This window comes from Pezoporus flaviventris, unplaced genomic scaffold (assembly GCF_033815535.1).
Source record: "Pezoporus flaviventris isolate CSIRO_AGI_PZ_B2104156 unplaced genomic scaffold, CSIRO_AGI_Pfla_v1 ptg000036l, whole genome shotgun sequence".
Classification (NCBI taxonomy): Eukaryota; Metazoa; Chordata; class Aves; order Psittaciformes; family Psittacidae; genus Pezoporus; species Pezoporus flaviventris.
The window spans coordinates 1466481-1493544 of NW_026892584.1; the positions used below are offsets into that span (position 1 = coordinate 1466481).

Consider the following 27064-nt stretch of genomic DNA (forward strand, 5'->3'; position numbering starts at 1 on the left):
TGACTTTTGGTGGCTTTCATTCTTTGCTGTGTCATGTCATTCTTTGATGGATTAAGGTAAAAATAATGAAAATTTGCAGGGAGGGCTCTCAAATTCTGATCTAATCAACTGACTAAGCTGCTCTTCTTTCAGAAAGCTTAAATTTTATTAACTTTCAAGGCTTGTTTAGGAGGAGCTTGAGATTCTGCCTACAGCATAGACAAACCTTGAAGGTTCTTTGTCCTGGATGTCCCACTTTTACCCTTAGAAAAAGGTTGTCTGGTGTAGATACCAGCAGACACATCACTGCTGCCAAAGGTCATACCAACCCTGTGGCAACTGCTACGTGGCCAGCAGGAAGGTGCCCCAGTGCCACAGATGGTCGTGGGCAGTGAGTGTCCCCACATGGCCTGGTATGGACTAGATGTCTGTGGAAGGCACGTTTGCTGGTGCTGCGTTCCTGGCTAAATGTGCTTGTTCTGCCATGGGTTTAGAGTGTTTACTGAAATCTAGTGGTTTGGAAGCTGTCATGGAGCAGGCTGTTGGGTACGCATATTTCTGACATTGCGTGGTTTCTGTGCTTCACATCGTATATAAGGTGCTTTCATAAATGAAATGTAAAATGTAATCACAGTGGGGAATGTACTTTTGATATGTGAATACTTTAGAATAGACAAAAAGCTTTATTTTGCTGAATATGAGGTGCTGCAGATGCTGATCTTTCGCAGCTGCTTGCTCAGCAATGCAGGTTGGTCATGCTGTCTGCACAGCTTTTCCTGAAGCACTGGACCTTAGGCTGCATGAAAACACATCTGTCCACATTCTACAGGCACCTTTGTAGCTATGGGAGCAGCTTCCTTTTCATTTTTCTCAGTCTCATGTATCGTTGGGTTTTAAATGTATGTTGATGTTGGTATCTATATCCCGCACTTCCCCTAGCAAACAGGCCATTGCAAAGTACGCTTGATGTACCGTACACTCTGGCTTTGGTGAGGGAATATGTTGCCTATGAAGTCCTTTCTGTTCTCCCTGTTAGTAACAATGTCTGAATGTCCCCTATGCTCTTTCCCATCCTGTGTAAGGAAGGACTAAAACAGACAATTGTAAGTAATCTTGTCTCAGCTGCCTGTAGGATGACTAAACACTGGTTTAAACTTTGGTGAATATTTTTCCTGTCATGAAATATGAAAGACAAATTTATACTGCAGTTATGATAGCAGACTCATTCAAGGAAAAGCTTTCGGAGTCAATGGGGCTGTCATGTGCTGCAGATGTGCAGCAGGACAAACAGGTTCAGGATGATGCTCTCTTTTCTCAATGAATCAGCTTAGGCTTTCAGCTGGAGAGATAACCAGTCTCTGTGAGGCAGCAGAAGCTGCTGTTTGGTGTCCCTCACAAAGCAGCCCAGTTCTGACAATCACAGTTATTCATGTTAATCGTCACAGCTTGTGTTCAGCTCCTGCCATGAATTGAGGCAGCGTGAATCAAGGATTTGCTGGGGCTGTGCAATACTACTGCTCCCTGCTTTGAGAGCTCAGACTTCCCCATAGGGAAATTAGATATGTAATGTTTAGTGTGCATGTCTTGCGTGGTGCAAAGCTCTGGGCAGCCCCAGAGAAATGCTGTAGCCCTTCCTACCTCTTCCCACATGGAATGACACAGTGACTGAAATGACTGCAGGAAGGTGCATGAAATCATGGATAAGGTTTGGTAGTATTCAGTGTTAATGATACCTTCCTACCTTTTACCTGTAAGAAGGTTCATTTTATCTTGGGAAGAGTGGGTACATGCTCTAAGCAGATTTGTATAACTTTAGCTGACCCTGTCTTGGGGAGCAGCACTGAGTATTCTTTGTTAGAATGATGAAACTTCATTTTGAGAGGCTGAAATACACATCTGAATGCATTCTTGTCCTTAAATCCTGAAGTAGCAGGTTAGAAGCATCTACACCCTGTTGCTAGGGGTGCTCGGAAACTGCACTCTGTTCTGTGCTTCTATCTGTGTTTATAAACTTGGCCTGTTTATTCATCAAAATAAGAAATGCTAACGGTCAGACCATGGCCTGCTGCTGCTTCACAGAGCATCACAGAATCAACCAGGTTGAAAAAGACCTTTAAGATCATCCAGTCTAACCATTCCCCATCACTGCCATGTCTTCCACTAAACCATATCACTAAGGCCGTCTACAAGGGTTTTGAATGCTTCTAGGGATGGTGATTAGATGTGCATTGCCACTTCTAGTCCCTCCTCATCTATGTGTGAGACTCATTTATAGGTTCCGTCGTGAAGGCAAGACTCAGAATGGTTGTGGCAGCTCTACTGCGGGAAAGCAGTGTGGGGTCTAGGTTTTTACTCACCATTTCCACCAAGGCCCCACGGACCGAGGTTTGCTGAGGTGTGAGTAGCTCCGCAGCGTACGGAAAACGCAGCGTCCAGGGCTGGAGTTGGCTCCTGAAGGACCAGAGCCACGGCCCCGGAGTTGGCAGCGACCCGGCCGCTAGCAGCTAGGAGGGCCCGGCAAGGGTGAGGTGAGCTCAGCCTGCCGTCATCGGGAAGGGGCTCTGGGGTAGCGTCCTCTCGGCAGGGAGCAAAGCAAGCGAAGTCCTCTCTGCTGGCCAGGACAGATGCACTGTTCAGTATCATCACTGGTGACCTGGGCGATGGGACCGAGTGCGCCCTCCCTAAGTTTGCAGGACTGCTGGAGGGTAGGAAGGCTCTGCAGAGGAATCTGCACAGGCTGGGCCAATGGGCCAAGGCCAGTTTTATGAGGTTCAATAAAGCTCAGTGCCGGCTCCTGCCCTTGGGCCACAACAACCCATGCACCGCTCCAGGCTTGGGGAAGAGTGGCTGGAAAGCAGCTCATTGAAAGGGACTTGGGGCTGCTGATTGACTGAACATGAACTGAACATGCTGATTGAGCTGAACATGAACTGAACATGCTGATTGAGCTGAACATGAACCAGCTTGTGCCCAGGCAGCCAAGGAAGGTGAGCAGTGTCCTGGCTTGTATGAGAATAGTGTGGCCAGCAGGGCCAGGGCAGTGATCAAGTGCCTGTACTGGGCACTGGTGAGACTGCACCTCGAGTCCTGTGTTCAGTTCTCAGCCTTTCACTACAAGACATTGAGGTGCTGGAGCGGGCTTAGAGAAAGGCACCAAAGCTGGTGAAGGGTCTGGAGCAGAAGTCTGATGAAGAACAGCTGAAGGAACGGGGTGTTCATCTTGGAGAAGGCTCAGGGGGGACGTTACTGCTCTCTACATGAAAGGAGGATGGAGTGAGGTGGGAATTGGTCTCTTCTCCCAAGTAACAGGTGATAGGACAAGAGGTAATGGCCTCAAGCTGCACCAGGAGAGGTTTACATTGGGTATTATGAACAATTTCTTCCCCAAAAGGGTGATCAGGCGTTGGAACAGGCTGCCAAGGGAAGCAGTGGAATCACCATCCCTGGAAATGTTCAGAAACCTTGTAGATAAGGCCCTCAGTGACACAGTTTAGTGGTGCACTTGGAAGTGCTGGGGTAATAGTTGGATTTGATGATCTTAAGGGTCTTTTCGGACCTAATTGATTCTGTGATTCTATGACAATTGTGTTATGACAAAACCTAGAAAAATATGAAAATGATGAAATAGGTTTACACGGGGCTCCCTGAAGGTAACCAGCGGTACCACCAGAGGGCTCTGCACTAAATACCTTGCCCCTAAATAAACCGGAGTGAGCAGTGTTCTATCCGTTTTACTGTAATGATCATACAACTGCCATCTTTTCTCTGTGGATAATCATTAGCAGTCATCATGTGGAAGCTAATTTTGCATACAGTGAATTAGTAATTTGGGGGAAAAGTGAGTAAAATGGCACAAATGGGACATATCAGTGGCTGAGTAATTGTATTGGTGACAGTTGGAGTCTGCTGAACCAGTTGGAAAAATACATAATTATGGGTCATCATGACTTGGGGGATGCTGCAAGTCACTGGGTAGCAGGATGCCAGACTGGGGTGAGCTGATGCTGAAGCTTGCTGCATCTCAAACCTGGCTTCTAACAATTTATCAGAAAGATGACTTCTTTCCTGCTGGAAAGGCTGAAAGACGCAGGCCACTTTCCTGCATGTAGGCAATGCTGTACCCTTTCAGAATTAGCTCTCGTGCTCCTGAAGCTCATTCTGCCCCGAGCCCACCTTCACTTTGCTCCTCCTTCCACCACCATCTTCTGTTACCCACATACATAGTCCGGGAACTAAAGCAAATCAAGGAAACAGTGCAAGGGGCTCACCTGCTCTGGCATCCACACTACATTTTATGCACCAGTTGGTCTCGTAGCAAACATCTAAGCTTCACAGAGGCAAGCCTCTGTACTTTGGAACTCCCCTCTCAGCCTGGAAGTGAGAATGATCACGGGCCGGCAGGGAGTGACAGGGGAGTGAATGCATGAGCCGGGTGGCAGAAGCCTTTCCTGTGTTTATACACTGGGTGGCTGAGGATGTAGCTACCAACGCGGTCAACCCCTGCTGTAGGCTCCAGCTGCTCTATCCTCAGAGCAGTTCTTGCATTTACAGAGCTTGGGCTGCCTCACAGGAAGAGGTGCTCCCTGACACTTCAGGCAACGAGAGCCACTTCTGGACATGTCCTAGCCTGGAGCCTCACATGTACATCAGCTGGCAAGAAATGGTTTCCAAGGTGAGCAGAGAGGGACTTGTATTTGCAAGAGCACTGTGAGTGGGTGCAGTTTCATTTACACCCAAAAGGCAATGCTGGGCATGGTTGCCTCAGTAACGCGTGGTGGGGATCAGGGTATGGCACTCGGCGAGCCCTCGCAGCCACGCAGAGCAGCAGCACCTTGGCCCGTGTCCTCGGGCTGCTGAGGCCCGCGCTGGACAGCGCCCTGCTCACCCTGCCCTGCCCTGCCCCTGCCCGACCTGTTCCCGCTGCCCTGCCCAAAGCTGCGGGGTGGCCGCGGCTCAGCGGGGCCGGGCGTCGGACTCCCCGCTGGGCGGTGCAGGGGGTCCCCGCGGCCCCGGCAGCGCCGCCTCCGCTCCCCGCCTCCCCGCGCTCGGAGGGCGGGGAGCGGGGCCGGGACTGACGGCGACGTGAGCCCTTTGTCGATGAAGCTACCTCCCGAGCCGGAGCTTGAGGGGCCGCGGCGCCGCTGAGGGGCCCCGGGCAGAGCCACCGGCAGCATGCGGTGCCCCCCGCCATTGCTCGGCCGCCTCCCTGCGCAGCCGCTGCTCTAGAGCCCGGCGCTGCCATGGGCAACGCTGCCCGCTGAGCCACGGTGGGGCCGTGCGAGGCGCGGGGATGTGTCAGCGGGCGGCGGGCGGCCGGCGGAGCTGGGGGCGCCCCACGGGACGCGGCGGAGCGCCCGGCACCGCGCTGCCCCGCCGCGTCCCACCGGAGGGAGGCCGAGCGGGCCTGGCTGCGGCCGTCGTGCTGCTGGGGGTGATCGCCGCCGTGCTGCCGAGCGCCCGTGCACAGCCGGGTAAGGAGCAGTGAGTACGGCGGAGGGGAGCCGGGCGCTGCCACCGCCCTGCCCGCGGAGAGGGAAGGGCCAGACTGCGGGAGGCTCGCCTCTGCAGGGGCAGAGGGACTCCCGTCTGCCGGAGCCCGGCTTCCAAAGGCGAGGGAGCGAAACGGCGAAATCTACCCAGCGCCGTGTAACACTGCAGGAGGGGGTGCGTGTGTTTGTGTGTGTGTGTGAAGCCGGGCTCTTCCTCATTGTCTCCTGCATCCTTCTTTACCCGTTCAGCTGTGAAGAGGGGATGCTCAGGTTTTCTGCCTTTTCCTGTAGGCAGCCTGCGCGGCAATCATCTCCCTGGCCTTCCTGGCTCACGCGCAAATAACAGCTTTTCCTATGGGACAGGCTGGTTGGATTAGGTCTCGTTCCTTGCGGAGAAAGAGGGACGGGCAGAAGCTTTTGTTAAACCAAAGGACCGTTTCTAGCGCTTCCGTAAGTGTGTGGCGGGGAGGAGGGGAAGGTGAGGAGGGGTTAGGAGAGGGCAGGCTCTGCTGAAATCCGAGCGCTACAGCGCGAATGCAGCTGAGAGCTCCGACAATTTCTGGGTTATATTTTCCCCATTTCCCTTGACTTTCTGAGTCAGGAAGTGTTCTGCACTCTCCCGACTTCTCACAGCAGTCGATACACCCGGTGACCTCAATGCAGAAGCAGTTACTGTTGCTAGTAGTTATTGTATGTGCCAGATAGAGATGCCAAATATAATTCTAAGGCTATGCTAAAATAACTGAAAGAGGTTAGAATTGGTATATGGATAGATTAATCCCATGGATTTAAGAAAAGAGCAGAGGTGTGGATCCACGTTTTGAAGCTGTTAACACAAATGTACAGTAATCATAAGCAATTGGTGTCAGTTTTATAATGTCATCAGGTTCCTTGTTTGCAGGTTGTAGGTTGGTGGAACAGGGCCTCTTACTTCATGACTTGTTCTGAACATGTCAATACTGTGGTTTGATTGATCTCTGTAAGGTAAATTGACCTGTGATTGGAGGAATGGCAGATTTTTTTACCTGTGCTTGTTAATTCAGCTTGGATTTCACATGAACTCTGGTGCTATGTCTGAATTATGAGCTGTGTCTTCATTCAGAGGTTGCCAGCCTCACAGAGCTGAATTCTAAAAGCTGAGGTGTTTCTGACAATGCAACAAGACACTTCACACCTGATCACTGGGTTCAGGAGTAGAATGAAAAGCATTTTGTGTTTCTTCTTTTGTGGTCTGTGGTTTTTATGACACAGCCGTTATCTTACTTGGAAGTGAGGAAATCTGAGAGTTAAAAAACATATTTGTAGGTGTCGAACAGCCTACAGCTATAAAAAAATGAGATGAAAATTTACAACAGTGCTAAGCCAATAGCCTGCATAACATACACAGTGGGAAGTGGTGTCACCAGTAGTCATTTACTTGAGAATTTCAAACCATCAGGTAGCCATGTTAAGGTGCTTAACATAACCTGGTGTACTTTACAGCTTTGAGCATGACAGCTGAAGTTGCAAGTAAGACTTTATTAGTCCTATGCAATGTTCATCAATAATTACAATTGCTAAGGTGCATGCATTGAATCAACCTGAACAGATCTGTATTCCAGTGAGACAGAGCACAGGAAATGCTGTCTGCCATTGAAGTTGTGAGCAAAACACATAGTAAAGGCAATCAGTAGTATTAGTTATGTCTAAGAAGGTTATTTTCTATATGTTTACATAGGGCAGGCTATGCTTACTCCTGGATTTCTGTTAAGCAAATGTGCTGTTACTGGTGTCTGTGATTATTACTGTAAAGTACGTAGTTCACATAGCAGCTCTACTGCCATGAAGTCCAAGTGGAGTTATATGATGCATTAAACACTGGGAAGAGCATTTGTTGTGCACCATTTTTGCTGCAGCTTTCTCTACTGGAGAGTATTTTCATCTATGGGAAGATTATGCCTGTGCATATGTAAACACAGATGAACGCTTGGTTCTTCCGTTGGATTTATGTGCAACACATGGCATCACTCTGTGTGAGGGTGAAGCAGGAAACTCGGGTACAGAGGGTAAAGAGAGACATTTTAGTGTGATGCCAGTGCTTCAGAAGACAACTCTCAAGTTTCCTGATCCCTGAGATGATTTTGAATAGCTCTGCTTGCAGTATTTCCTTTGACTACAAAAAAATTCAATGCAAAGGAACAAGATCTCCCTGAAAAGAGACCCTGACGGGATGAGATGATGTGCTATGAGGCTTTGGGAAAAGGAGATTGGTTATCTCTGTGTCAGAGGCTCAGAGCCAGACCTCAGGTTTGCTGAGGGCTCAGGACAATTTCACCATCGAGAGTGATTAGGTTTCAAGCAGCAGATGAGAAGCTTTATTTTTAATTTTAGAAGTATTTTATGCTTCTTTAGCTGGATACATACAAACTTGCTCACTGACACACAGAGTTAAGCATTCATTTCTGTGATACATCATCCCCAGGACCACTGCTTGAATTCAGATTGAAAATAAAACTACATTTCCCACCATAATCAGAAGCACATAACTGTGATTTCTGATGGATTACAGAACAATAAGTGCGAAAAAAACCTCTCAAAATTAATATATCTGTCAAGAAAGAGGAAAAGTAATGACCCAGAAAATGAATGGGGGAATATGCTCCAGCCAGAGGAAACCCCCTTGTGAACCAGAGGCATGAACCATGGGCAACCATTTTCCTTGGGAGAAGGAGAGAGAAGCAGATTCTGAAATGGGTGAAACTTTGAAAGGCAGCTATTGAAAGCTGATCTGGTCTCGGGGGACCATCTCTCATCTGGTAAATACACATGGCACTATTGTTTAAGAAAAGTGGAGGAGAAGGCATGTTGCTCCCAGTTGTGTGGTCCATGACCTTTAATTAGCTGATCAGAGGGGTGCACGGGAGAGAAAATGTTAAGAAATGTTAAAATAGACCTTTTATATTTTCCATCATCCATTTTGCTTGTTTATGTAGCCTGCTTGAATGATAAAGTTGCCAGGGAAAGGTCCATTTCTTCCTGCCTTGGCTGAACATTAGCACAGTGAGATCTCACCTTAATTACCAGCCATTTCTAGAATGATAAGGACACCTCCAGCGCAGTGGCTGGTTCTGGCAGCTGAAGCTGTGACTGAACAACTCAGAGAGTGCTCCGTGCCAGCTGCTACGCTGCCAGTCTCACCTCCTGCGAGCCATGGCTCTTGATGGATGACAGCTACCTGAGCACTGATCCAGTGCCTCTCAGCTCCTGGAACTCCATAAAAACTGCCAGAATTGCCACATCCGGATGTGTAAGAGTTGGTGTTCTCATTGCTGAAGGAGCTGCTGCGGAGGCAAGGACTGTGAGCATCCAGCTCCGCCTCGAGGAAATTGGTGAAGACGTAGAAAAAAACACCTCCTGTGGTTACTTTCCGGAATTACCAGTCCAGCATTTTAGGAAATCAACAGTTTCAGACAGGTTGTGTTGCTCTTTTAATTGTCTCTCTGATGATCTCAACAGAACCAAATACGTGCAGATAGCTCAGATATTTTGTTAAAGAATAGTGAAAAGTTCAAACAAACCAGGAAACTCCAGCATGGGCTGAAAGATTAGGCTACTAGGAGCATGCAGAAAGGTGCTTCCCTGGGAGTAGTTGAGCATTTGATGGGTATGCTTGGTATAGATCCACAATCATGAGTTACCTTCTTCCACTACATTCCTGTATCTATCCGAGTTATTCTCCACATTACCCGATGTATTCATCTACTTTATTAAAGTATTCATCATAATTTTAACTCATGTATATTGAAACAACTTTGATGAAACTGTTCTCTGTAGATTAAGATAAGTACCTGGTATCTCAGATGAGGTTGAAGGGTGCCCGTGTTTTGCCTGTAAGGAATGCTGACTTGCAGTTCGAGACCTGTGGTTAGAGAAGAACTTCTAAACCTTACTTTCAGACACGTTCAGTCATCCAGTATGTTATGATATGTTGCACCCTCCTAACCCTCACTGCACTGTTTTCTGAAATCTCTGACACTTGCTTGAGGTCAGGGTGATGAACAAGACAAAGAGGACCAGGAGTCATTTTCTATTTATGGCATTTTCTCAGTCATGTGGGAATGGTTGTTTCTGCTAAAGTAAATGCTGGTCATATATGCATATGAATTCACGCTTCAGTGTCCAAACATGTCAACATTTCGTTAAAAAATAATCAGCATTTAAGTGGTTATTTAGTGTTTTAACTCCCTTCTGCTGGGTCCAAGGAAGAAACTACTGCACTGGCTGAACTGATCTGCATTTTACTGCTAGCCCTCAGGGCCATGGGTAAGACGCTGCCTTCCTACTAGCAAGGTGGAGTAGCGCGGGTGGTCTTTGAACACATGGCATTTCTCAGTTAAAACACCCCACGAAAAACATTCCTAGTGCAGGATACAGGAAAAACAGTTCCTGTACATCTCACACAGAGCAGTTTGCTGCTGGAGTAGTCGTAGTGTTCTTGGCACAGTTGGGTTTTGTGCCTGAGATTGCCTCTTGAATTTTAAGGGTCAGATGTGTGAAGAAAAAACTAGAAATGATTTTTTAAAAATCAAGGAAATAACACTTATATACTTGAGCTGAAGGTGTTCAGTTTTTCTGCCAAAAGAAACAGGAATGGAAAAAAAAATCTAGGTAAAATAGACTGGGACAGAGCAGAGCAGGTAGTGCTAATCCTGCCTGAGTGCCAGAGGTGCTTGTTCAGAGGCTGCCCTTAGGAAGGCAAAAGCACAGCTCTAAACAGAACCAGAGAGGAGAAGCTTCCACTGCTGTAGCTGGGGTGATACATCTGCTCTCTCTGCAGCCTCCTCTGAGGCTGTGGGGTCCTGCTTTCTGGGCTAAATTACCCTTTACCCGCCATTCAGACAAACACCTTCAAAGTGACTCAGTTTGATGACTCCCTTTTAAAAGGAGGAGTTATTGCAGAAAATGAATAGCCTGAAGATATAAGTACTATGGGTCCATTTTGGGAGAAAAGAAATTATTATGTTATTAATATTTAAATAACAATTACTGCTGCGGGTATAAGAGATATACAGTGTGTATAGCAAGATGTAACAGACAATATTTCTATTTGATCTTGAGGTTTAATCAGGAAAAATGTCTTTCTGGATTCTGGGAGCAGAATGGAGGAAGGAAAAATGAAAAGACCGTTTGAAGATGTTAAAAATAAAAATCGAGGCTTAGAGGACAGTGCCTGTTTCTACATATTCTCCACTACACATTGCTGTAAATTTGAAACATCTACAGTACCTTGTCTATTGTTTTATCGCCTGTTAGCAGTACACCAGTGTTGGTCTTTTAAGGGAAGTACCTCAGATGATTCGTAGGTGTTCTGGGCGTATTCTCCAGTTTTCAGGTACTATCATGAGGTCTGATGCATCAGCTGGGGAAGCAACAATAGCTCTTCTTTTGAAATTTCTCCTGAATTGCCTTCACATCTACGCGTTTTCTTTATTACAACTGAAAAGCCCTTGTGTTGAATGCAGTGCTCTCTAGAAACGTCTTTGTAGACAATATACCTACTGATCATGTGTTTTCCTAAGTGCTCATGCAGATGGCTGGTGATAAAAAATTCCTGAAGCAAGACAATATAAATTAAAATCCATCTGTATACCAGGTAATAAAAAAGAAGCAGAACTATCCTGCATCACTCGCCTCTTTATCAATATGATGCTCTCACTGCAGTATCTATATCTGAAAATATGTAAAAAGTCTTTAAATGAATTGTTGCCCTGTCTTTGAGAGGTATGGATTTTGTAAATTAAACCTCAAATATTTACTAGCTAGGGTACAAAAAGACATTCTTACAGAAATATATGTAACTTCACAATGCTGAGAGACAGCTGTTAGCAAGTCAAAAGAAAGGCTAAATGTTTAAATGCATGGAAATTAAAATGTAAAAAAGATTCCACAGGAATGAAAAACAAAGATGTATTAGTTTTCCTTGGTATTTCTTAAACAATGAAGTAATTGAGGCCAGCAAAGTATGCTGGCAACTGATGTAGAAATGGCAAGAAAAGAGTTGAAAAGTGGAAGTTTATCTGTGGGAACAGTTTGTTACCAAGTAGCTGTTTTTTGTTTTGAAAATAATAAAAATGATTCAGATTATGTGATGTTGTTCATCGCTGAAGTTCTGAAAAGCTGATTTAGAAGGAACTGTTACAGACTTACCTAGTCCTTTCTTCGTGTAGTTGTCTTTTAATCTGATGAATAGCTTTGGTGGATGAATGTATCAGTGATGAAAAACTAGATTTTTATAGGGGTCATAGCTATTTAAGAAAAGGAATGGATTCTCATAGTTTTCCATCTTTGTATTATGTTTTCAGTGTGAGGTCTTTAAACTGAAATTTAGGGGTCATTTTAAGAAATCCTTAGAACTGATAATTTGGTTTTATTTAGCATATTTTAGTCTGGCCTTCCATGACACAATTATTTTAAAAATGCTCTTCTAATCTTGTGGTAAAACATATTGGCTGAACGACTTCAAGACAGATTCGGGCTTCGTGGTTATGGTAGTTCAGTATTCTCAGCTTGGTTTGTCTAAATTTCTTGATGTTCACTAACTCTGAAAGTCTCAAAGCCTATTTTTTTCTTCATACTGAGTGTAGCTGCTGAATTAGATACTCACATAAAAGTAGACTTGAAAAAACTGTCCACTGTTGACTGGTTGTCCATAAACACACTTGAAATTGCCCACCTTTTGCTTGTAGTGGTTAGTAACAGAGATGTTTTCAAAACTGCAACCTGCTGAATTTATCAATATATTCCCCTGTGCAAGGTTTGACATCCAAAATTCATTGCTATTGAAAAATGAGAATTTGACTTATTAGAGAATTCGATTTTAGGTTCTAAATTGGCTAAAGACAGTGTTTGTTTGCTAGGCAAATAAGGAGGAGTGTTGACTAGACATTTTGTAGGTTTCTGTTTGTGGCTCCACTGTTATTAAGAAAAGTATTATTTTCTATACCTACCTTTTATTTTCTTTGGCTAATGAAATACCTGTGAATAGTTTATGAAGTCCTGCTACATAACTAATATGAAATTATTGAGTTATTTCCAAAAGGTTTTTTACCAAGAGCTCTGAAACACCTTTATGTTTTACTGAGAAGCCATATAAAACAATCCTGTTGACCAGGTTGGGTTGTTCCCGAGCATGTGCAACATTTCCTCTGGTCATCTGAAAAAATAGTGCAAGTTGGAGAGGGCAGTGATGAGCCATAAAGAGTACAGTACATGAAAAAAATTGTGTCGGCAAAAGATTTCTAGGCATTTAGCTCACACTGATGTCAAATTTGTCTTCTGCCTAAGGTGCTCTGTAAGATTTCTCTTTGTTTTAGTGACTGATACAAGTGTGGCAGCTCTGGGTAACCCTTTAAAGACTATGCAATCTGGGTTATTTTTTTTCAAGGGCTGGGCAGCTCACCACAATTATTGCTGATGGGCATTACTATCATGTTTGGAAATATATATAGTTTCAGAACTGTCCCGTTGTGTTTTCTAGCCACCCTGTTTACCAGACTGAGGAGCTCCAAAATCACTTTTCCATGCTTACATGCTCTTACACTGTGATCAAGTCATGCCTTTTACTTGGAGTTCTCAGACGGCTCAAAGACATATTTTCTATATCTTTCATCATTCTTGTGGGTCCTGTTTGAAATTTTTCCAGTCTGATGTCTCTCTAGAACTACAGCTTCCAGAGCTGGTCTGGTATTTCTGGTTCATCAGGAGCAATCATTAGCATCAGTGTCAGATATAATTTTTTGTTGTAGTGCTGATCTCCCCATATGTAAGAAGTGAATTAAGACTATTCCTGTAGGACTTCCCATTGATCTGATTATTCACCTCTGCTTCCAAGATTTATTTTTTTAGAGTAAGCCTACTTAGCAGACTTTGGTATAATCAAGAGAAGCAAGATTGACAATGCCTGAAGCTTCTCCTACCTGTGGAAGTTGAAGTCTGCTCAGCAACATAACCCTTCATCACTACTCCCCTACACAGACACGCTTATCCCATGAACTTGGTTGGTAGTCTTTATTCCCAGATATATGATCTGATACTTGACTGCATCTGCCTGCCAGCTTCATTGTTCATCACCTTTCCAGTTGTCATCTGAGAACTTTTATCAGAGAGTTTTGACTTCCTCCAGGTTACTGAGAGAAATGTTCAGTAATAGGCTGAGAATCAGTCCCCGTGGGAGTCATTAGAAGCATTGCTGCTCAATTTGATCATTTAAAATCTATTACATATGCACCATATTCACTTTATATTTTATTAATCAAAATGTGAGATATAAAGTCAAATGCTTCATTGAAATCTAAGAATATTAGATCAAATTTGTAGTCTGATAGAAATATAAAATCAAAGTGATCCATAAAAAATTGTTCCTGGGCATTAATTATACCATATTCTTTTTGTTCATCATTAGTCAAATCCTTTCTTTGCTAATCTAGTCCATCATTGCCAGCAATATCAAAATGTCTGCTTGACAGTTTCCATTTACCCTGTTTAAATGCCACAATATTATAGAACAAAGATAAATACTATTCTTTGTTTGCTTTGTCTCCTAGCACTAGGAATAAGGGGACAATCAGCAATTGAGAAAAAAAGGAAAAAAAAGTCTAATTCAGAACCAGTCAATGCTGCTTTACACTCCCTGTAGCTGTAGCACTCGCTGCCACAAAATGGGATCTTTAGGAACCCCCAAAATGTAGGTCTGCTTCACTCCGTGGTAGTACCCGGCTGCACTGACTGATGGAGACCAGATGGATCCTGTTCGGTTCAGGGTGGTGTTTCCTACGTCCCTGCATGGACAAACACAATAATATGAATAATTAGCACTAAAAAAATATAAATTATAATATGTGCACGTTTAAACAAACTGAAATTAACAAGTTGTACTGCTCATCTGCTGAGCCTTTCAGGACAATGTAAATAAAACACAGTAAGGAATAATCTGGAAGCTAAATAACTGTAGTGTGATATTTGAGTTATCTGTGCCTTCTTAGAATTGTTTTCCCCCTTAAATAAATGGTAGTTGTTTCAGTAGATATAATTGTTAGCCAGAAAACCGAGTTATCTGCATTAGTTGAACTGGTGTAATACTGAGACAGCTGTACTTCTACTCTGTGTGGATATGACATTTTCAGGAATATCAGGAACTTCAGTTCAGAGTGGCATCTCATTGTTGTTTTGATATTGCTGACTTTTCTTTCTAGAAGGAAAAGAAAAATACAGTGCTATGTGTATTTCAAATCTTCTCACTCATGCTTTGTTGAGAGTGAAGACAACGAAGTATATTGATTCATGCTTCTCTTAAAAAGTTTGGTCTCTCTTGGTGCCTTTGCTTTTGTAGAAAAATAATTTAGGAGTAATTAAATTTAAAAAATGCATGCTTCTTACCTCACATCATCCACTGTCAGCTTCTCAAAACAGTAAGTCAATTTATATGTGTGAAAGCTGCTGTGAGCAGCAAATTCTACCTTTTCAGTATCCAGGCGTGTATCTGGGTGTTCCAGCATATCCTGGTAGAAACAGCATGGGTTTGCCTTTTAGGCACGGGATGTGTAATTCTGCAAAGATTTATTCATTGCAGAGCACCTTCCTCTTTGATAGTCTTTTTAATATCAGAATGTCATTCTTTCTCTTCTGTGCTGTTTAAACATATTAAAAGTTAAAAAAACCCACCATGATAGCAATTACATAGTGAAAAGTAACACTCCTTTATTACATCATTCCTGTATGAAATAAGACTTATTCTCATTGGAGTAACACTTATAACGCTTTTTTTGTATTAGTATGCCTCTCAATGTAAATATTAGCATTTATTCCTGTAAATAATTGAAGGGTTGCCATTGCAGCTCATGCTACAGTCTCCTTAGCAAAACTATTATTTTTACTGCACCTTTGATAATTTCTATGTCTAAAGGGGAAACATAACCTCGCTTTGGAGAAAAGAATGTACTTTATTTGCTTTGTATTTAATACAAGTGGATTCTTGTAACTGAGGTGGCAATGAGATTGGGGAAACAGATTAAATGGAGTTTTATGCATGACTTGATTTTTTGTTCTTAAAATATATACCAACAGTGTTGATAGAGTGGCATTTAGATGAGGTTTCTGCAATGTTTTTGTCAATGGTGTATAACAGAGATTAATTTTAAGAATTTGCCAACGTGTACATATCCCACTGTGTTGTAAAACTTGTTCTTAAGAGAATTTTTGAGCTTACTGATTATGCTGTCTTTGCTAGAGAAAACACAGTAATATTCAAGAAGAGTGACGATGAAGTCACTCAAACAAGTGTCTCGTGTGGCTCACAGCACTTGTTGGGGGTTTGTATTCTCTCAGCTGTGGAACCAGGGGAGTTCTTCAGCTTCTTGAAGAAATAGTAAATATTCTTCCAGTATTTTGGAATAAAAGAGATTAACATAAGCAGAATTTGCAGGGGAGCATCTCATTTTTTCTACCACCTCTAGTTTAAACCTGCAGTTCTCTACCTGTTTTTATGTGGTACTAACAGACAGTGTGAGTGAGCAGTGAGTGATTTGTCTGTGAGTGAGCAGATTTGGTGATTTGTCTGGAGATTTTCAGCTCTTCTGCCATGTTTCCTTATGGAAGTTGTGCCACGTGGTCTATGCATTTAGTTTTGTAGGGCTTCTGTACAGTTTTCTATATTGACTGCCTGCTTGCTGTCCCTCAGGTACTGCATTGGAACGTGTCAAATACTTCATGGTCTTTACTGGAGTGTGCAAGTCTTTGGAAAGCATTAGTTACACTGCTGTTCTTGTCTGCTTGGGTTTTGTTGCGTGGCTCCTGATTACAGAGATTCTAAGAGACAGAATTATATATGCTTTTTTATATAATCAGCTTTAAAAATTAATTTACCTTAAATAGCATGTGTGTTTGCTGCATTGACAGCAGTATTTACATTCAATGAACTCAGGCTTTTAAAAACCATGTTTTTGCGCATTTTGCTGCTGAAATGTCACAAATTGTAGGAGCATCACCAATGCTGAGTTAGTAATACATTCATAGATCTTGCTGTTTTGAAAGCGATTTTTTTCTTCATGTATTTATTGTGAAACAATTATCATGGGCTATTCTCTCACTGTAAATTCAAGAAGAAAGGAGGCCCCTATCAATTTTACTGGGACTTATTTCTCTACCCACAGTTGCTTTTGCTGAGTTAATCTCAGTGTAAACCAAGTAAACCAACAATTTCTCATCTCCACTTTAAGTTAACTTAGGTTGACTTAGTTTAGACAATCTGTGCAGTCCCAGTGCTATATCCTTGCTACAAGTTCATTGTGTTAGCCATCTCAGTGTAATAGCATTTTTTGGGGAGGTTTAGCAGAAAAGAAGCAATGTAAATCTGAATGTATTTCTCCTCAGCATCATCTTCAAAGAGGGATGCTCTCTGAAGGCCACCAAAACCTGGCCAGTAGCACAGTATTACCAAACACCTCCATAAGACCCAGAGAGGCTGCTTTGCTCTTGGCGTCATGAGACTCCATTTTGGCTTTGTGTTTGTACCTTCACACAGGCAGAAACACATTGTGCATTTCTAAATTGGCTTATTTACCTATCTGGTTTTAATAGTGGTTTTGTTTTTTTTGTTTTTTTTTTTTTTCAGGCCAGCTGATCCGTACACTTTCCTGAGCATTTAATTTGATTTCTACATTAATTCCATATCAGGGAGTAATTAGAATAGACAAAGAACAAGTAGGACTTAAGTTATGAAGCAAAACTGCCATGTGAATTTATTGCCTGTGATGCTTAGGGACCCAGTCATCTGCTACAACTCTTTTAATAGCTCCTTCTGACTTTAATGTGACCAAAACAAATGTAGTGTTTTGTACTTGGGTTACATTTGGACGCTGCTGCTTAGTTGTTGGCACAAAACCCACGGTGAAGGGATGGGAGCCCTGACCCTGAAGTTTGGTATACCCAAATCACCAGTGGTGCATTACAGAGCCTACCTAATACATGATTATTTTCCTCTAGTCAGTTCACTGAGTGATGGTGCTGTCAGAAATCCTTAACAAAGGTATTATTGACTTGTATGGGATTCTGTAAATGCATCAGTTTTCAACACAATTTGGAAGGTAATGCACAAGGAGCATGAACTAGCATCTTCTAATATTTTGCTTGCTTTCCTAGGGAAACAAAAACCTAAAGCAATGGATTTTGCCATCCTTCTCAGTCATAGAATCACAGAATGGTTTGGATTGGAAGGGACCTTAAAGCTCATCTAGTTCCAACTTGATTCATTCACCCAACACAAGGTACCAAGAAGTACAAATTAGCTTTTAAAAGGTCTGACCTATTTCTCCAGGCTTTTCCTATTTGAAACAAAAATCCTGTCAGCACATGCTCTTGTTTACATAAACACATGCACACACACAGTAGTCCTCATTTAATCCATGTGCATTATCCTGCTGAGTACTCACTTGCAGATCTAGGTCCTGTATTTATCACTGTGGCAGTAATTGAAACTTTTCAGCAGCTTCCCACAATGCTATTGACAAAAAAATCTACAAAACCCCCTCAGTGCACATTTTTAGAGAAGGCACAAGATTATATTCTGTCTTCCAAGATGCCTTGCAGACAAGTGTCAAACTCTCAACATCTTTCTGAACATAAGTTGTTTGGTTTTGTTTGATTGGTTTTCTCTAAGAGATTATTAAGAAATTGCTAACTAGTGTCAAGTTTATGGGTTAAGCCCTTAAAGAGGTGATGCAGACCACTAGTGCCTTTTCTTTAGAGACAGAAGGAAAAAGCCAGTTTGGACAGAGCCTTGGGTGGCATGATTTAGTGTGAGGTGTACCTGCCCATGCCAGGGGGGGTGGAACTAGATGATCTTAAGGTCCTTTCCAACCCTAACTATTCTATGATTCCATGATTCTATAAAAGAGGACATATCCTATTGTGTAGTTTTCAGATCAGTGATTTACATTACAATGAAGTGTGATTTAAGATTTTATGGTAAAATAAGATGAAATTAACATAAACTTTGGTACAAAAATAGCAGTATGTTCCAGTTTCCAGAAAATGCTTAAAAGTAAATAGCAAGTGAGGCTCTTAGAAGCTTCTCCCCCTGGCTCATCCCAGGTTCTGCCTCCTGGAACAAAACTAAGACCTGTTCATCACTGCCTTATAGCAGGGTAAGGGCCTGTGAAGGTGCTCCCACAGCTACAGGAGAGAAAAGGGAGGGTGCCAGTAAGAAATCATTCCTTTTCTGAATTTGCTTCAATGTCCCTGTAATTCTTTTGATGTGACAAACTGATGCAGCGGCATGTAGTATTACTCCCTGTGTCCCAGTGCTAGATGTTTTAGGTATGGGAGTAATACTACCCATTAGCGGGGGACTTTGAGCAACCTGGTTCTAGTAGAAGGTGTCCCTACATGTGGCAGAGGGGTTGGAACTAGATGACCTTAAGGTCCTTTCCAACCCAGCCTAAACCATTCTGTGATTCTATGTTTCTATGATAATAATTCAACTAAAATTTACATCAAAGCTCTCATGGGCTATAAGCTGAGGTTTTACAATATCCTATTTCTTTTCACATTTGTCCTTTTCATCGTTTTGTCAAAGAAAAAAAAATACTCAAAAGTACCTGAGGATCACTAAGGCTTGGTTTTAAAGGTGCCATAGGTACTTCAGACAGCAATGCTCAGTAATTTTCAGTGAGACAGTACGTACCAAAGCATTGTCTGGTGAGAATCACAAAGACATCTAGGTGCCTGCAGTTGCAGGTGGGAGCCTGCAAGATCATGGGAATAATTTAAGTGCATAAATTGCACTGCCTCTTCAAGGGGCTGGTGGCTTCTCAAGTGAGTAGGTGTGATGCAGCTCTCATAGCTGGCAGCTCCTGCAAGTTTTATGAGGCACTTACATGCATCATTTGTAAATCTGCCCCTGAGGCACTTGTGATGAATTGTCCCAAGCCTGTATTAGTTTCATGTTTGTTTTGTCACTCGTGCAGGCGCTGGCTTCTCTGAGCCTGTTTGCAAGCTTATGTATTGCAGGTTAGTTTTTTTAGTAGCTTTTGTTCACCTCAAAGGATCTATAACTGCCTTCAGTGTTAAATACCAAAAAGGACCAGCCCTTCATGTTGCTTATAGTAAAGAATTGAAAACAGTTGGCAGAAAGCAATATTCATGTTGCAGTAGTTCAGCAGAATTGATACAATATGCTTGTATTATTCAGTACTGCCTGTGAGCAAAGACTGCTGCTTACTCCTCTATCTCTGATCTATAGCTCTCAAGATGGTGCACAAATGCCCTGCTCTTGTTCCCGTGTGTATCTCTTGCTCTTTTGTATGGCAATGAAAGTTTTGGTAGCTATGATAGACTGGCATATTAAGTAATAGCATGTATTTGTATGTAAATATATTGTATGCAAATATATGTTTTTCTCTGTGTTCCTCCTTTTTTTCCTATGCTTCTGTAAGGCCAGCATATGTTTATCTGAAGGCAACAGCTTTAAAGTTGCTGTTTTTGTGAATGTTTGATCTAATATAAGGCGCCCAGCTCCATGATTTATATGTTAATGCATTAACAATCACTGCAGTTTCAGAATACATGAAAGAAATGAAAACTAGCTCTTTCCTTGTCTTTATTTCCTCAAATTTGTATTCACTCGTGATTTGCATTTGACTTCAGAGCCACCCACACTGCTTCACACAGGTTGGCTGTACCGAGATTGTGACTGTAACTGCAGGTGACAGTGCAGCAGCTGGGCATGGAGCAGCGTTCCCTCTTTGCTGTCTGTAAGTGGATGTACATTTGCTTTTTACCCTGCCATGAGAAACAAGGGTGTTCTCCCAGGTTGGCTAGTAGATGCCAAAAGGGTTACACCTCTACAAGACAGTGATTTGGGATATTAAATTGAACTGTCTGTAGAGTTTCTTCATGTTACTAGGTTATTTAACCTCATACTGCTTCTTCACTTTTCCAGGCTTTGTCTTCCTTCCCTTTTTTTTTCCTCCACACACACTGCATTAGGAATGAATGTGACAGGAAGCTGGGAACAGTGTCACATTTGTTAGAGGAGATAGATGAGCACTTCTGTTTATCCCATCTGCTCAACTCTGTGTATGTCTCCATGTCCTGGGTTCAGCAGTAGCAGTCATTTTTCCCCTTCTTGGTAGCTGGTGCAGTGCTGTGTTTTGACTTTCGGCCTGGGAACAGAGCTGATAACACTGATGTTTTGGTCTGGCCAAGGAATTTGTGAGCCTCATGCTCCTCTGCCAGGGAGGAGGGGAAGCCGGGAGGAAGCAGAGACAGGACACCTGACCCACACTGACCAAAGAGGTATTCCATACCACAGCACGTCATGCCCAGGAGGTAACTGGGAGTTAGCTGGAAGGGCTGGGACTGCAGGGTTGGAGGTATCAGTCAGTGCTTGGTCGGGCTGTGGGGGGCAAGTTATCGGTCGGCTGGTGGTGAGGTGGTGTATTCTATTCCCTTGTTATTTCCTTTATCATTATTATCATTGGTGGTAGCAGTAGTGATTTGTGTTATACCTGAGTTACTAAACTGTTCTTATCTCAACCCGTGGGAGTTGCATTCTTTTCGATTCTCCTCTCCATCCCTCCAGGAGTAGGGGGAGGGAAAGAAGGGGGGGGGGGGGGTGGGAAGTGAGTGAACAAGTTGTCTGGTTTGGTTTAAACCACGACAGTTATTTTTTGGCGCCCAATGTGGGGCACGAGGGGTTGAGATAACAACAGATCTGACCGGATTAATAGTCACTGGTCACAATGCTGATTTATTGGCTCTCAGAGTTGTTCTTGTTGATCTCACAGCTTCAGAATGTTGTAACTTACTTAGAGCCGGTATTTGCTGTGTTAGTGTTTATCAAGTGTGGGGCTTGGGCTAAGGTTCTTGTCTCACTGTGCTTTATGGCAATGACTTGTAATACGGGCGGGCTCCAGCAGCAGGGCGGGACGGACGTGGCCGTGGACTTGCACCTGGCCGTCCGGTTGCTCTTCACAGTCCTGGTCCTCGTCCTCGCCTCCATCTTCGTGAGGCCGCGGGGAGCCGAGGGGGAGCGGCCCCGGAAGCCGGCGGAAGCCGAAGCGGCCCGGGAGAGCGGCCCCGGGGAGCAACCGGCGGCGGGAGCGGGGCCGGAGGCCGCGAGGGGACGGCTGCCGGTGGAGGAGGTCGGGGAGGGCGAGGAGAGGAAGGAGGCGGCTGCCGGGCAGCGGGAGAAGGCGGCGGAGGAGCCGAGCCCCGCGGAGGAGCCGAGCCCCGCGGAGGAGCCCAGCCCCGCGACAGCCGAGAGCATCCCCCGGCAGCCGCCCGCCGAGCCCCAGGAGGATGCAGGAGACCAGGCAGCATTTCCCAGCAAGGCAGAGGAGGAAGAGCTGGACTCAGGAAAAGAGAAGCCGGTGGTGGGAGAGCCGGCAAGCACAGCAGCAGCACCAGCCCCAGTGACAAGCACAGCAGCATCGTTTGAGAGTTCTGAAGGTTTTGAATGGCCTTTGGGTATCCTTGGGACCTGCCTGCTGATTGTGATGGGGATCAGCATGTTGGCACACACACACAGGCTGTGTGCTACCCACAACCATTTTGTCTGATCTCAAAAGTTAAGCAGAGTCAGGTTTGGGTCTTGTCTGGGGTTAGATGACGATATAGGAGGACCAGGAGATTTTCCCCAAGGCTGGACAGTCATGAGTGGCAGGGCATGTGGGACAGTATGGGCAAGTATCTAGTCCACTGGGCCCCTCCAGTGCTTTGGAAGCATTGGAGAGGGAAGGCAGCTGTATGGAGTCCCCAGCAACAAGCTGCAGAAACTGCTGAAGGCGACAGTGAATTATTTTGAGCCTGGTGGGCCCATGGCACTTCAGGCCATCAGAGCAGAGATGCAACATGGAGATGGACTCATGATCAAGGGGTGGACTTAACAATGGACACTATTGCCCAGGTTATTCACAAGTGTGAACACTGCACACAGTCTCTCCTGCTCTGAAAGACTGTTACAAGTGATGGAGCCTGGCATCATGGACCAGATGGACACAGCAGCTTTATAGCTACTGGTCCATGCACTTAGATAAGAGTGATGGTATATTGAAAATGTGGGATCTGAGCATGACGTGAATGGTATGGATTAAGGGGTGGATAATGTCCTGGGTTCAACAGTAGCAGTCATTTTTCTCCTTCTTGGTAGCTGGTGCAGTGCTGTGGTTTGACTTTCAGCTCGGGAACAGAGCTGATAGCGATGTTTTGGTTTGGCCAAGGACTTTGTGAGCCTCATGCTCTGCTAGGGAGGAGGGGAAGCCGGGAGGAAGCAGAGACAGGACACCTGACCCAAACTGACCAAAGAGGTATTCCATACCACAGGACATCATGCTCAGGATGTAATGGAGAGTTACCCAGAAGAGCTAGGAGTCTTCAGGGTTGGAGGAGGTATGGGTTGGTGCTTGGTCGGGCTGGGGGGGGGCGAGTTATCGGTTGGCTGGTGGTGAGGTGATGTATTCTCTTCCCTTGTTATTTCCTTTATCATTATTATCATTGGTGGTAGCAGTAGTGATTTGTGTTATACCTTAGTTACTAAACAGTTTTTATCTCAACCCGTGGGAGTTGCATTCTTTTCGATTCTCCTCTCCATCCCTCCAGGAGTAGGGGGAGGGAAAGAAGGGGGGGAGTGAGTGAACAAGTTGCCTGACTGGGTTTAAACCATGACACTCCATTACCATCATCATCCCTGGGTGATGGCCTTGGCTTTATGAGGAAGAAATGTATTCAAATTCGTCACCCTGAAAGGAGGGGGATATTTTTGAATCATGAATTGTCATTCATAGAAGCGATCATGGTAGTGAGTAGCAAATCATTACTGACTACATTATTTGTAATGATTTACTCTATTTCTCTCTAAACTTGGGCTTCTTACCACTAACTGCTGTACATACAAATACCAGACTGAAAGCTAGTCCTTCCCCAGCAGCTTGTTTATGCATCTGTACCCTGTTCAGGCAGTGGCTGCTGGTATAAAGCCTTCTCCACTGCTTTGAGTTTACCTGGAATAACTTTCCTCTTCTACTCTGCTCAAATTCCCAAATGACTCTATGGCCATTTTGTGCCATCCTGCTAATGTATTCCTTAATTCAGATGTTAGGAATAAAATGTGAACATCTTACTTCTGGCACCACAAAGCTGGTTTTTACTTCTTTTCCCCAGTGATGATTTCTTTGGCGATGACAGCATTTGCAAGTGAGAAAATGTTTGCCTTCCATGTTTCCTAGCTGCAATTACAGCCAACTTATTTAAAGGAATTACATGGGACACTTTTTTAATTAATCTTTTCCATAAATGTTAAAATTGCATTACATGATTGAGATCATGGGAACTAAACTTAGTGGCTTTGGGTTGTTTTCCAGCTATTATTGTGCAAACATAAAGGAGTGATAGTACAGGAAGGCTCTCTAAAAATGCCTTCTGTTCTGCCAAGCTAGTAATTTTTTAATCAAACCTCTTCAAATTTATTCTGCAGCCTCTTTTATTTTTTTCAGCGTTCTTAAATCTTGGGAGGCTCCTGAATTCTGAATAGTTATTGTAAAATATGACATGAAGGTAGGCTGCTACTTACCCTCAGGAAATGTACTCAATTCTGCTTGATTAGAGCTTTCAGAGATTTTAAACTGCATGAGGATAGTTGAAATCTTTATAGTGAACAAGATATACTGAGCAGTGTCTGTCAGTCAGCAGTGGGATGGAGTGAGCATTTTGTTACTTATAGCACTGAAAATAATTTAATGAAATTAGAGAAAAACAATTATATCAAATGACCATGGCAGATATTTGGACTGGAAGTGCAGTGTAATAGGGGCATATTCATATCAAAATGGAAAATCATGCATAATGTAGCACAAATCGTTAAACATTTTGCATCTGCAATGAATTCATTTCTAAATACAGCTATGAAACCTCTCAGTGATTTTGCTGCAGTGTTGATTTTTCTTACCTTCAGTGTACTCACTGTGCTATTAGTGTCATTTATATGAGTAGTTTGCAATAATGCCTCTAGGTGTACATTGATGTTGTTGCTATTTTTAATTGTTTATCGCATTAGGAAATCTGGACTTGATACACACCTGGTCATTTTTTGTCTTAACATCTGGTGCCTGTTTTTGCACTGGCTGCTTTGAGCCTCTCAGGCAGCTTGTTTCTCATGGCAGTGTCTGGGTGGGCTCAGTGGATGGAGCAAGAAGGTGGGATGAGGCATGGGAAACACCTTCCATGCAACCTCTCACCAGCTGAAGTGTGCCCAGCGTAGACAGTTTCTACATCACAAGCAGAATTCATTTGTTATTAATTTACTGAAAACTGCTAAATAATTGCTGATCCAAATAGGAGAAGCCTTCATGTTACTGTTCCTGTTTAATTGCTGTTGACAGCACTTGAGTTTGGTCCTAGCACTACAATGATACATTGTGGTTTACATTAAGTACTGTCGTCTACATATTTAGAAGGTTCCCTGTTATGGAAATACAATAGATGAACTATTGTTAAACTAGGTATGTTGATAATTAAGTGGTGAGGTGACTGGATTTTAAGTTGCAAATGTAACCAGTATAATATACAGTTCACACTAAACTGCACTAATAGCCAAAGTAAGGAGGTTTTAATAGTTGTTTGGATAACTCACTTTTCCCCTTGCTTTCATAATTTCATCAGAGAGCATTTCAAATTGTGGAGTAAAATCATTTAACTGGATCTGTCTTACAGGTTTTCATTTCCTGTCTCCTAGAAATTACATTTATGTAATGTGAAATTAGTATTTTTTTGAAGTGTAGAAGTAAATAAGGCTCACTCTATAGTTAATAGTTTAAAATAGGTTTATTTATTTAGTAGATTGCTTATTATGTGTATTTCCTATGGAACTTATTGTGGACTGACCAGTAGGGTTGTAAAATGCAAAGTGATGTATTAATGCATTACAACTGTACTAATAATTTTAGCCTTATGTGATTCATACGGTGATATATTTGGAAAGAAAAAATGCCATTACCTTAATGTACAATACTGTGCCTTGAGAAGCATTTGGCAGCAGGAGGAAGCTGTTGTTGCTGTTGTTTTATTAGTGTATGACCAGAGTAACAGCACTGGGATAGGAATGGTGCTGCAAAGAGGATGCAGAAATCTGGAAATAGATAGGCTAACGTTGCCTTTTGAATGCTTAGAGCAAGGTCTTTAATTTCATAGTATCTTTTTTATTTATTTTTTAAACCCTTGAAAGCTTTTATCTATTTCAGTAAAAACCAGATCAAGCACGGGGACTGCAACAAGGTGGTGAAAGGAGTGGTTGTTATCTGTGGGTTATAGTCTGGGGGTTTGTTATCTGTGACACCACTACCTCAGTTGTAGCATTTGGAAAATGTTTTCTGCTGTGGAAAATGAACTGCAGAAAGGGAAAGGTCTCCTGGGACAAGGCAGCCGAGATAGGCTTTGTGCTTTTCAGTGTAAAGTGTGAACACAGGAGAGTTCATTCTTGATGCAATTGTAAATAATTGCAATCAGATCTGAGGCTTCTCTTCTTCTGAGTGTCTAGCTTGAGAAATCTAAGGCACAATTTTGAATATGTGTTGAGAAGTGGGAGTTTTGACAATGCTGCTAAATTCTAGCAAGTCTTTAGAATGAGTGAACTGTCACTTTTTCAGAGGCTTGTAAGGAGTAGATTTGGCTGTATAGTTATAAGGACAGTAAATGACACTTTCCTACAGTAAGATAGCTCCATTTCTGTATTTCACACCTCCGTTTGAAAACATCTGTATACTTACATTTCGCAAAGAAAGAGCTGTGGTAGTTTTTGAGAGGACAAAATAGCAAATTTCCTCCCTAATTTTGTTTTCTTAAAAAAGCATGCTCGGTTCTATTGAAAACCCACATCCCTGTATCTCCAAGTCTGATTAAAGAATCAGCTATGTATAAAACCTCCTCTTGAATATTCCAGTTTAGCAAACATAGAAGGAAGTGAAAACAAGGCATTATGGAGAGAATTAAGCAACCTCAGCTGCAGGACTACCCATAAATGATGCCTACCACATTGACTGTGTCAAGATCAAAGCTGTAGACAAGATCTGGGAGTTGAACTTGCATATCCTAGTCCAGTGCATCAACAGTGGGGTATTTATTGCCTTTCCTTCATTTTAAGTCTTCAACTGGTTATGATTCATGATGCTTTAAAAATAAGAGGGCTTCACAGTGTTATGTCTCCTTTTAGAGGGAAATTTTCATTCCCCTTTAAATGAGCTGCCAAGGAGGTTACCTGGCAGGATGCAGTGTGGCAGCAGTATTTCAGTCTTGAAATGGTGATAAATATTTACAGCTATTTCTCTGGAGCTATTTAGTATTGTTAAAATGAACAACTCTAATTACAGAATATTTATTGAGGATGTGATGACTCAGCCACTGGTGCAATAAACAGAAGAACAGAAACTCTCTCCTTCCCTGCTTGGAAAATGTTCCTCCTGTGGTTTTGTAGCATGAATAACTAGAGTTAGCATCACAAATGCAGCTGCGGTTTTGGCTGCCCCTAACCTATCAAACATCCTGGTGCATCAAAAGCTTGCATCAGCCAT

The 27064-nt window shown here is 43.2% G+C and overlaps 1 protein-coding gene across 4 annotated transcripts in view; it reads left to right on the forward strand.

The window, feature by feature from the left end:
• Nucleotides 1-5046: 5046 nt before the first annotated feature.
• The window catches only part of KIAA1549L (KIAA1549 like), a 124655-nt gene continuing 102637 nt past the window's right edge, over nucleotides 5047-27064 (forward strand). For 2 of the 4 annotated variants that reach the window (XM_061462826.1, XM_061462827.1), the window contains exon 1: nucleotides 5047-5450. In XM_061462826.1, the coding sequence (XP_061318810.1) occupies nucleotides 5270-5450 (181 nt within the window). In that variant the 5' untranslated portion in view covers nucleotides 5047-5269. The remainder of the gene's footprint in view (nucleotides 5451-27064) is intronic. The other 2 variants (XM_061462828.1, XM_061462829.1) reach the window with 1 other exon arrangement.